Below are 12,620 nucleotides of genomic sequence, written 5' to 3' on the forward strand. Positions count from 1 at the left end.
GGGCACATAAATGTCTCCTCCCCCAGGGTGGGAGAAATGGCAATATGAAAGACAGAGTATTTTCATGCTTTCCTTTCCAGAGCTATGAAAGTGAGGGGCTTTTAAAAAATATAAATTTTGCTGTTACCATTGTTTCTTATTTCCATTTAAAAATATCTTTGAGAAACAGCCTTTGTAGCAGGTTCTGAATGAAATGAGCTCTGTGTGGTACAAGAATAAACTTTTGGGTCTCCATAATGGTTATCTTTTCTCTCTCTGGAAAAAGATAATTTCAAGGTCTCTAAGTTATGAGGAATGCACTCTCTCCAGTACAGCAACATTTTAATTTATATAATTTAGATTACTCAGCTTATGAGTATGGTCTAGAAGCATAAGGAAATGGGATGGAAAAGTAGTCAAAGGGTGGGGTGGAAATGAATACTTTTGATTACTGGGCTCACTGCAGTTTACCGACTCCAGTGAGATATGGAGGAGATAAGGTGGGTGTGTGTGCAGAGTGAAGCAGTTCATGAATACTCAGCCGTGAAATGGAAAATCAAAACGAGACACGTATGACTATAAGAACCTTGGTCTATTAATATTCAAATATTAAGACATAGTTTTCTTTGCAAGACATAGCTGAATATTTACTGATCAAATATGATAGCTTAGGAAGAGAAACATGTTTGAGAAAGGCATTTTAATAGGATTTGATTGACATGTGGTTTGCTTAAGTCAGGGCAATAGTTAACTAATTAAAAGGCACTTCTCATCTGAATGTGTCTTTAAATTTAAGATCCCTCGGAAAAAATTTCCAAAGTACATTACAACTTTTCATAAGGGTGACACATGGTCCTATTTTCCAAAGACTTTGATTTAATATTTGAATGCACTGGTATTTGACTTTGTTAGTATAGAGTATTTAAACTTAAGAAGAAAATACCTTAATTTGCTTATTCATAAGCCTATTAAAAACATTTCTAGGGGCTCTTGTTATGTTGATTCTCTAGAACATAACCTGTCTTTGAAGTGGTATATTAGTTCTTAAAAAGTCATTCCCAAGCTGAATAATTAGACTGCAAACAAAAGCTATTCTTAGAGTGTATTCCACATAGAAAGCTATGCACATGGTGCTTTGATTCAAATAATATTCTTATAAAACTTTGTTATTGCTAGAGGTCTATATTCAGAATGGCAACTTTTGGTTTTGATGATTATTCCATCCTGAAACAATTGCTCCCTTTCCCAATTAAAGGGGAATTAAGAGCACATTTCTATCTGATGATGTTTAGAAACGAGGACCTGCTTGGTTGGGCTCATTTTGTCTCTTCGCAGAGGGCTAGAAACCAAGAAAAATCAATCCCCCTGAAGTTTTTCCTGGAAGAGAAAGGTAGCTTTTGTTGTTTTGATCTTAGCATGTTGTGCATTTTTACTGGCTGTTAAATTTAAAAAAAGCCACAGATCATCTGTTTGTCTGCTCTGTTCTCATATTGTAAATCACAGAATGCCACCAGATCAATAGTAAAATGCCTATGCCCAAATGTTTAAAAATGGATTTATCATCACAGGATAGGAAGATTCAGGGTATAAGAAAATCATCCAATCATTTGCTGCAAATGCCACAGAATGCTAAGCACAGCTTCATGCATGTCAGATGATGGTTGCCAGGATTTGGATACACAATTCTCACCATTTTGACCCCTTTATTTTACATGCAAGAGGCTTTCTTGGTTAATGTAACAGCTGGCAAGGTTATTGCTTCCACAGTATAGCTACAATGCCGAAACAGCTCTTTCCCAACATTTAAAAGCACATCAAGTTGTTTACATGTCTCCTTGAGATGATTTTCTAATAACTTTGTGCCAAATGCTGTCATACTCTTTGGTTAAAAAAACTCTTCATTCAATCAAGACAACTTGACTTAGCTAAATTTCCTCCATACAGGGAATTGTAGGACAATTACAGTAGCTGATTTGAGGCCATCATCATTAAGTCTTTGTAGGGCTTTAGAAAATGAATGCAAATTACAAATGTGGAGTTGTGTAATTAAACATCAAATAGTCCAAGTGATAAAAGTCGTAGATGAGCTGTCTTTCGGCTGCGCTTAGGTCCTTTAAATACTGCCTTACCACGTGGGCATTGGTTCTTTCATCAGAGGAGTGCCTATCCTTAAAGTTTGGAAATTTCAAGTCTTTTGGAGCACCAATCAACTGTAGAAAGTAAATGGCATCTTCTTCTAATGTCTCAAATTTCCCTATAAAGTCATAGTTGATCAAACATGGATAACACAGTTTGCTAACCCTCTCCCAATGAATATCCATTCCTACTGGACGGTGAGCATCCAGCAAATAGTGGACGAATTCTTTGAATTTGACTCCAGATCCATTATTTAATGCTTCTGCAAAGGCATTTGGTCTATATTTCTTGATAATTGCCTTTCCAAACACTGGATGGTAGTATCTATTGGGATGCTCAAATTTATCCCTAAATGCAGACACCAATCTTTCCATGGGATCTCTAACAAACACAACTTTGGTATAGGTATTCAAACGCATGTGTATTCCTTTCAAGTCAAAGCTATTCAGTGTTTTCAGATGCTTCCCATAGTGCACAGTATGATGGGAGATATTGTATGCAGAGGAAGCCAAGCCATTTAGGACCATCAGAATTCTTTTCCAATTAGAGCAGCTAGCCTTTGGTACTTCGCAGTACAGGATTTTGTGTTTATCTTCTACATATATCCTAGATACTATATGAAAAAGGTTGGATTTGGGATCATTTACTCCACCATATTTCTTGCAAAACTCATGAAGGAAGGACCTACGCTTCTCTTGGATTGCATTTGCTTTTTTCCATTTGTTGTCTTGGACTGAACTTTTGTTTGAGGGCCGAGTGGCCAGTGGCCAGTCCATCTGGGTGGGTTTCTGAAAAACTTGAATTTTAGCTCCTTGATGTGTTTCAGTTGATGATCCGTGAGCTCTATCTTCCCTTTGTGAATGGATGCTCTTCCTTAAAACCCTAGTGGGTATCCCCAGGTTGAGCAGATTTCCCCATTTCTTTAGATCTTCAGGCACGTGAACCTCGGAGTTCTGTTAAAACAAGAAGAAGACATGTTGGATGTACATTCACAAGTATGTGGATAAAGAACTTAGCATCTTTGTTTTCACATGTTACAGAGGAGAGCATGCTGAGTATAAACTAGCAGAGATAATTCTGCTAGGCATGCTCAATATACATTTTGTAGTCAAATTTTTCAGAGAAAACCTAATGATAGAAAACAAAAATACAGTATATATAAGATAGAGATTAGAAGGTTCTGCCTTGATTTTTGCCAGTAATGCAATGAAATAGATCTCAGTTATTTCATGCCTTAGTAATCCTTGAGGCATCAATGAGTCTGTTATTTCCAAGTAGTAGTACTGAATGGACATTCAATCCAGAGCTAAATTTAGACAACAGGTTTTTTTTGTTTGTTTGTTTGGTTTTGTTTTTGTTTTAGGGGCAGGCACTTTATAATATATAGAATAGTTCAAATTCATAATTTGTAACTGAAAATTGTAATAAGACTAATTATCAAAGCCTAACAATCATTACAGTTTCATCAGCATTTACCAAGAGTGATATATTTGTTCACTTGAAAAATATTTTATTTTCAATTTATTTATCACAATGAGAATTATAGTCACACTATCATATAATTTCATTCATGTATGGAATTTTCCATCTTCCCTACTTGAAGAAAGAGTTAAGAATCCAGAATATCTTTGATGTCTTATTGTGTAATATTGTATCAAAAGGAGACAGAGGTTCTTTTCCTCTTGCTTCACTAGCCCACCTTCTAAGAGCTTTCATTTTTATTATTGCCTTCCTACAACTCTTGACTTGGCTGGGAAAGAGAAGCCATAGAGGTTGGGATTCATGCATGTTATTTCTAATAATAACAAAACTTCTAAGGACATCGGCTTTTACTCTAAGAAAGCTAAGAAGATATTGGAGGGCTCTGAAAAGAGAGCAGGCTTGACTCACTTAGACTTGAAAAAGAGGTTATAAGTGTTGAGTGTCTTTAGCATGTTATTGGGAAACCTAACAAATAAATAATGCACAAAAAGAGTAAAATATGGCACCACCAGAGTACAGGTGGAGAAAATGGGAAGAGTTTCTTATGTGTATCATGTATGTTCCTCGTGTCTCGGATGGTTTATAGTTGATAGTAGCTGCCCTTAAATTTTACAGGTGAATGGACTTTGGTCTTCAAAGATAATTAGGATTTTTCTACTGGTTGAGTGACAGAGCAGAGAAATAAGTACCGAGTCACATTCAGGTATAGTGGGTCTTCACCATCTTAATCATAAGACAGCCAAGAGGAGTTTGTGAATAATTTCCAATCACCATAAACCAGCTTGTATAGCCTCATAAAAGAACTGCCTCAAATAATCTGAATTGTTAAGCTATCTAGTCGAGGTCTCAACTCTACAGCTATTTATCTGCTATCTTATCCAGAGATGGCTAGGATTCTTCAAAGCCCCAAATCCTTCTTTGTTCTGATCAATGATTTATGGTCCATAAAGTTGTCATCAATTATATATGACTTTTCTGTAGGTCTGAAAGATCACAGAGTTATTGGTAGATGTGCATGAGAAATACTTCACATACGACCATAACAAGCTGTCATGCTTACTAATGCCTCTATTTTCACAATAAATAAATTATTATCTATAATTAAAGTTATAACTATTGTTACTTCAGTAAAAGAAATAACATTATCTTATCTCCATGGTAGAATGAATTTCAAGTTCCTTCAGTTGTTCATTACTATCTATGCTGAGATTTGTGTGTCTCTATGCAACCCAATCAGTTACAATTTTGTCTCATAAATATCCCCTCCCAAACCTCCAAAATCCGTGTCTGCTGTGCCCTCTAGACCTTCTCTGTAGTCATCAAATTCCCCTTCCTGCTTCAGGGAATTCTAAAATGTTTATTTCTTATAATTTTTATTACTGGAACCCCATATTCTGATCACTTCACATAGTCTCAGGTAAATAAAACTACATTGTCTGGATCCAAGTGAACCTTGAGGTCTATGCCCCTGTTGTCATCCACTCTGTTTCCAGGATAGCTCTCAGAGAGTCCTCTGCTCCTGTGAAATATGCTCTATGGAGTCTATTCATCTTTCTCTTGCCACTGGTCTCTGATTCATGTCTTGAAGACTCTGGTTCTTAATTCAGATGTTGCACCTTTATCTTTGTTCTTAGAACTATACATAGTGACTGGCATGCAGTGAACTCAGCTCCTTAACCACCTCATCTTCAATAGAATATTTCTCTAATTTGCATGCATGAAGCATGCTTGAGCCACCTCATTATTTCTCAGACCATCATTGCCTAACTATCCAGATCATTGTTGTTTGCCATTGTGTAATACTTTGGTAACTCGGACTACATTCTGAGGCTTCTGGCTAATGACATAGCTGGTTCTTCACTATTTAATCCTCAGTCCCTCTGTAATGACAGTTTTCCTAGTCATCCCTTCCAAGTCTCACTCCTGGTGATCCTCTCACTGAACTCTACTCTTTTTCTTCACAGCACTAATAACCATGTGAAATGATTTGGCTTACTTCTATGGTTTCTCTTTTTATCCCATCCCACCCCCAACACATTAGAATATTACCACAGAGGCCCGTGTTTTAGTCAAGAGATAATTACTAAATTAATAAATATGGTGATGACTTAATGATGACTTACAAACAATTATCTTATGGTGTTATAAAAAATAAACATGCTGTCCATAAAAAGGTATAGGTTAACTTAGAGAAATAATCAACTGATCCTCCTCATAAGGCACTGAAAATCTGTGTTCAAACAAATTGGCAGCAAAGTACACCAGACAGTTGCAGGAAGAGCCATTTGTGCTATGGTGGGTGCCTGCCTCCCACATCAGATTGTCCAGAGTCACTTTGGAGACTCAGGAGGTTTGCTCAGCATTCTGGGTCCTCAGGCTTTATTGTGGACACAAAGAAGTAGGGTCTCTGTGTGTGAGGCTCCCAACCATAATTAGTTGAGCTCTCCTGGAGTTCCATAGGCAGTGGTGACATTTGACAACCACACAGCTTCAGTCACAAAGGGAATTCAGAAAATAAAGAACATGGTCTGAAAATTTCCTCTCCTACTGGGGAAGAATGTTCTATGGTGGACTTGAATGATTTAAAGAAGAGACAGAACTCAAATGTAAGGTCAGATGGCACATCAGTCTGCAAGGGGGATAGATACAATGCTTCCTGTTTATATGTTCTTTGTTGGAAGTGCATGTTCACCAAGCAGCTTTCAGGTGACTCGGTCAACATGAGAGAAAGGCTCACCATGCACTGGAGGTTATACTTCTCACTACTGATAGATTTTCTCTCCATGTCAGACAATTTCTCTTAGTCCAATCAAATTGAGGTATATTAAAAAAAAGTTCACTCTCTAAAGTGATGGTAAAAATACTTCTTGAGTCTCTTGTCAGACTTCAGACCTTCTCCAGATCATTCATGTCATTAGTATTTATTCTACAAAAGCCGTTATCAGGGATTGGTGCCCACCCCTCCACTGTTCCACCCAGAACTGATTTATTCCCATCTTCTACTCATAATATACATTAATCTAATACTAATATTAAAGTTAATGGCATGTTACATCTGAGGCTTAGAGAGATAATTTCCCCACTCCATCTCTTAAGTCATTTCTTCCTTTGATTGCCTTTAGAGCAAACCCCTACAAAGCCACATCGTTCCTCCCAAGTTCTCTCCTATTTTTGAAATGGTCCTTTTGCTTTATGCTCACACATTCATAAGATCTGAGAGAGTTTTTAAAAATCAGAAAGTAAAGTGATTATTTTACATCATGTCTGCATATTTTAAAATGGATTTCCTCTTGTTTTTTGTACCAATCATGTGATTTACTTTGTAGCCTGGTGACTTATTGCTTGTTCACTACACCCATTCTGTAGTGTCTTCCCAATTTGACTTGCTGCAAATGGCTACCAAATTAGTCCTCAACAAATATTTTCTTTCTCACTTGTCGACAGCTTGGACTGGTTTTGCTAGATACAGTCTAAAGTTCTAATCCTCAACTGGACCTGTAGATTGCCTCTGCTGGGCTACTTCCTTATTGCTATTTACATCTTCCTTGACACCGACTTTTCCTTCCTCCTTACTCTTGTATCTTCTCCATCATACCCCTCTTTCTGGGATGTCTAGGCTCTTCTTGATTAGTATAATAACCTTAACTTCTCATGAAACCACTCTAACCTCTAGCCAGGGCTCCACTGTCTTCAAAAATTCCATTAGCAATAATCAGTCTATACTATTTACATTTGTCTAAATTGGAGATATTCTTTCAAACACAGATTAGCTGTAAACAGTGGCTATATTTCATTATAAATATCATCAATGAATTGATGTTACACACTTATATAAAAGATACATTACTACATATAATAACAACTAGTATTCAAATAAGTGAATTAGTAAAAGTCCTAGAAGGTCAATTAACTTCACTCTGAATTTGAAAATTTCATCCTTATTTTTTTGTAAGGTCAGTAAATGAAGGATCCCTCCCCTGGGAATTGTGCTTCTCTCCTCCCATTAGTCACTGAAAGCTTTCCAAACATCAGGTGTTTGCTAAATGCCAACCATGAAATGGATAAAAATATGTGGCCCCTTGAGGAAGCCAAGGTTTAATTAGGTTGAAAATGAACAGTTTAAGAAAGTGTGTTATAATTGCCACAATGAAAGAATGCATCAGACACTTGCTTAGCAGCGAAAACAATGTTTAATGTATCTGAAGAGACTGGGGGTGGGGAGCAAACTTTGCAAATAAAGTAATAGCTCTGATGAGAGATGAAGACTGGAAAAGCACACAGATGAGGAGGCTGGGGTGTGGAGGAATGTGTGTGCTGAAACCTAGAATCTACCTGAGGTCTACCTTCAGGTGAGAGGAGCTAGCAAGCAGGACTTGAACTAATAGAAATGGCCTGAGAAGGCTTGAGCTCATGTAAATGGCCCTGGGACAGCTTGAGCCTAGCAAATGGACTGCGTTTTGCAATTTAGATAGTGAGAATTTTCTTTTTAATTTCCCTGCGTGTATGCCTTTATACCTGTGAGTGCATGCGATTTGCAAGATACTTGTATGGAGTTCAAAGGAAAACCTTTGGTGTTGGTCCTCAGGAATATTTCACTTTTTACTGAAACAGTCTTTCAGTGATCCAGAACTTTAACAAGTAGACCAAGCCCCTGACCCACAAACATCCAAGAGTCCATCCAGCTCTGTCTCCCATCTTGCCATCTTTACGATTGCAGGTGGCTGCTGGTACAACAACTTTCTCATGCTGGGACCTGACCCAGGGTCTTATGTAAGAACATCAAGGGGTGTTAACCGTTGAACCATCTCTCTAGCCCTAAGATTCAAGGGGTGGAGGAAGATGGTGATAATTTACTTGGAGTCTAGTAGAGATAGGTCAGTGAGTTAAGAAGTAAAAAACGGACTTATTTGGGTAAACCTAGGAGCGGGGGCAAAAGGAACTAAAAATGATTGCCACTTCTCTGAACTGAGGTAGTTAATTTTAGTTTGGAGGCAAGACAGGGCTTTTAGAAGAATTCATATGTCATACAGAATCCCTTCTGTTTCCTGTCATCTGGTTTATTTCTCTCTCAAGTGCTATTTTGCTTAGCTAGTTTGTAGCATGACACAGGAGCTAGCTGATTTAATCATGGTGTCAATCTGAAGAGGAAACCCAGGTATTTACCCTCTTGATAGATGTAGGACCTGATGCTGAGAATTTAACTAACTTGCTTGAATGAGCACTGTGACTGCTGGAGCTATTTCTAAACCAGACCTTGGATTTCACTGTGTGTGGCTTGTTTTCAGCTTACCACAAATAGAGCAATCTCTTTTTTGTTTAATATTCATGAAAAAAAACAAACTTGTGTATTGAAAGCATCAGACAAAAGGCTGTTAAAAGAGATACAAACATCAGGAATGGAGGTCTCAGAGTCGGGCAGAAGTGCTGTGTGCTGTGTTGTTTCTAACTGGGTAACCATGGTTAACCTATTTCGTTTTTAAACCTCAGTTTCCTTGTGTGTACAACACGGCTGGCTGGCATCTAGCTTGTTGGGTAGTTGGATTACAGGAAATGAAGGCAAAGATTGCTCAACATAAAGTATGTTCTTTGTAAATATTGCATACTTTTATTGATTTAGTCAATGAATATTTACTTATTGAGCAACTTCAAGGTGACAAGCATTTTCAACGTAAATATTTTTTCTCTGCTATTTTCTCTCTTTCCTTTTCATTCTCTCTCACTTGCACAGCAGGTGAGAACTGCATTGCAATGTGTGTATAATATATATGTATATATACACATATATTGTCATATATCATTGAGGAGAAGAGGAAGGAAAGAGAATGGTAGAAATAATTGAAGGCAAGTATGGGAAGGAAGGGTAAGAAGCACTGGGATGGGTCATGGGGAAGAATTGTAAACAGTTGCTGTAGAAGAAAGAAGACACTAGTGAATTTCAGCCCTTTCCAAGCTTCAAAAACGTAAGTGGGTTAAACACATGTTCACACTATTGTTTCCCTAAGAAGGTCTTCAAGCTGATCCATCAAACTGGTGTATGATGATATCTAGAAGCAAGGGTGAAAATTATAGAGTTATTTGATACTATTATCTATTTGAGATTCAGTCCCCTCAACCCACCCTCATCTCTTGAATCAGAGTGAGATTAAAATATGAGGAGTGGGCCCATAAGAGTGTGAACACCACCAGTTAGTTTATACTGGAAAGAGGACTGCTCTTTGGTTTAGCTAGACTCCATGAATGTAAAAGACTGAAGAATGACCTTAGCATATGTAAGCAGATATGCATCTCCCAACAAGCTTAAATCACTTAGGCAGTCCTTATTCTGTTGTTCTTCTAACTATTGTAGGAAAAATGATGCATTTCATAAGAGAGATGGTTTTAGGTTTACATATTATCAGGGTAGATTGTGCAATCATATACTCATAGTTGCTCTATAAAGGTGATAAGAATGCAGACACAGTTGCATGTTTTCTATCTCTTCATACACACACACACATATATGTATATATACATATATATGTGTATATATAGAGAGAGGAGATAGCAATACAATCCTTCCTGCCATGCAGGTAAGAGAGAAAGAAAAGAAAGGAGAGAATATAGCAGAGGAAAAACCCAACTTGATAAAGGATATTCCACATATTTGGTCCTTATTTTATATACTAGGCTATATATACCAAATGCAGTTGGGGATTGTAAACTTAGTCTATGTTTGGCCTGAGAGTTTCAGGGTAAGTACATGTTTGATCATTAGGATTTTAACATTTTATTGATATTTTAAATATCTAATCCATTTGGAAAATGCTCTTGCAGTGATTGGTTTTTAAGAATTATTACTGAGTACACATTGTCTTCTTTCCTAGCATTAAAAATGACTGTCAGCAATAATGAATAGATCTGAGAGATGGGCAATGGAGGAATGGCAGCCTAGTTCTACAGTCTTGTTCTCAAGAGTGTGCCTGCAAAGCAGATTTCTTGTCCTTATTTTCAGGATGTTGGTATGGAGCAATGAGCCCGATGCCCTGAGTTCTGATGCCTGATGCCTAAATGTAAAGTTCTATTTATTTTTGTGTGTGTATGTGGGGGGTGAGAATCTCTTTCCCCCTCTCTCTGTGCTCTCTCTCTCTCTCTCCCTCTGTGTGTATGTATACGACAGTGTAGGGGTTGATTTATAATTTAAAAATTATCTTGGGCTGGTAAGATGGCTCAGACATGATGTTGCTCTATAGTGGAAACAAAGGATTGACTCTAGAAAGTTGTCCTTTGACCTACATATGAGCACAAAGGTGCACATACACCTGCATTAACATGCACATCATACACATATATACACACATAAATCAAAATATATAAAGACATGTAAAAAGGTTATCACAGGCCGGGCAGATGAGTCCAGGAGATAACACTGATACTGGTGACTGACTGGGATATACCCGAGAAACAAAAATGAATAGACCAAGAACCAGTTTACTGGGAGGGAGCTGGGAGGATTCCTGTAGGTTGAAGCCTAAAGATGCACAAGAGAAGAAAGCTATTGTAGGGTTGGGAGTATTATGGCTGAGTTGATCAGCCATGTTTGAAGACCATCTGCCCACCAAGGCATCCACCTGATAGCTGGAAGGTCTTAAAATAGAGCTTTTATTTCTGTTTCCCCTGAAGCAAAACCTGGGTCAAAGATTGTGGGCAAGAGATTAATTTAGGGAAGATTCCAAAGCCTCTGGAAGGAGTGTGAGCATATAAAATATGGAAGGGTGGGAAGAGGATTCAGGATGAGTCATAAGACATGTTAGCTGAGTGGGAGCTGAGTGGGACTTGAATCACAGGAGGACTTCCCGAGGAAACACACGATATGTGTCCCAAATTCACTCCAGCAAACCCAGTCATGATACATGAAAGCATCTTGGAGCAGAGACCTGGAAACTCCAGTTGCTTTTCGGCAACTCAAAGGAAATGACCTAGACAGAGATACAAGTGTGAGCCCTAGCTGGCAGCTGGCCAGAGTGCAAGGGGACACCGAAAAACTAAAGAGTGCTGGAAGACAGGGTCAGCGAAGTTCACTTGACAAATATTCTGACACAGGGATTTCTAGTTTTTAAAGGTGGGTGGAACCAAGTGACTACTCCTGGAAGTGATGGGATTGAGGTGATTCCATTGACAGAGCCTAGGATCCCAGACACTCTGTGTTTCCATAAATAAAGAATTCCAGTTCTGACTCACTGTACTATGTTCCCATTGGAAGTGCTTGTCACACACGAGTGCGTGCATGCATGTGCGTATGCGTGTGTGTGTGTGCATATGAGTGTGTATGTATATGTGTATATATATATGTGTATATATGTACATATATATATGTATGTATATGTGTATATATACATATATGTATATATATATATGACATCTAAAAAACCCAACACCTCACAGCATGTAGACTACAGTCACATTATGCTGATCTACAAGATATATATGTAAAAGTGCCTTCCCTGTAGAAGCAGGACTGGACTTCTTCAAAGTCACCAACTTTGAACAAGAAGCCTCCAGGGCTACCTGGTCAGAGGCTATGCTAAAATATTACTCTTTTGATTGACACTCTGGGTGGTAGACGAAGAAATCTTTTAAAGAATTAATTAGATAATTTCAGTCAGAAATTACAGAGCAGAGTGTACGACACATAAAGTTCTCCAAAATGTCAGTGTGCCCTGTGTCCATGTCTTTCTTCTCTGGTTTCCTCTCATCCATCATGCTGCCTTCTCAGCTTCGGAGTGACATGGCTGTGGCAATAGTCTCTCTATAGAAATTCAGCTTTTGAGGTGGTTGAAATTTAATTAGGAGTGAGCACTTGACCGAGGAGAGTTATCCATAGATCACTGGGAACCAATGAGGAGGCTCAGGGGAAGACATTGCCCAGAGGGCTGGAGCTCCTAAGTAACTTGATTAATTAGTACATCTTTCCTGTGGGCTGTAGCCTAGAAAATAGGCATGGGCAGTTTTGGGAATGAAGACAGTGAGGAGAGAGAGAGAGAGAG

At 38.2% G+C, this 12,620-nt stretch overlaps 1 protein-coding gene across 1 annotated transcript in view; it reads right to left on the reverse strand.

Annotated features, from left to right (window-relative positions):
* Positions 1–613: 613 nt before the first annotated feature.
* The window catches only part of Chst9 (carbohydrate sulfotransferase 9), a 28,551-nt gene continuing 16,544 nt past the window's right edge, over positions 614–12,620 (reverse strand). The window contains exon 2 of the mRNA XM_031365042.1: positions 614–3,068. Within this exon, the coding sequence (XP_031220902.1) occupies positions 2,004–3,068 (1,065 nt within the window). The 3' untranslated portion in view covers positions 614–2,003. The remainder of the gene's footprint in view (positions 3,069–12,620) is intronic.

The sequence above is a fragment of the Mastomys coucha genome, unplaced genomic scaffold (assembly GCF_008632895.1).
Source record: "Mastomys coucha isolate ucsf_1 unplaced genomic scaffold, UCSF_Mcou_1 pScaffold13, whole genome shotgun sequence".
NCBI classification, from domain to species: Eukaryota; Metazoa; Chordata; class Mammalia; order Rodentia; family Muridae; genus Mastomys; species Mastomys coucha.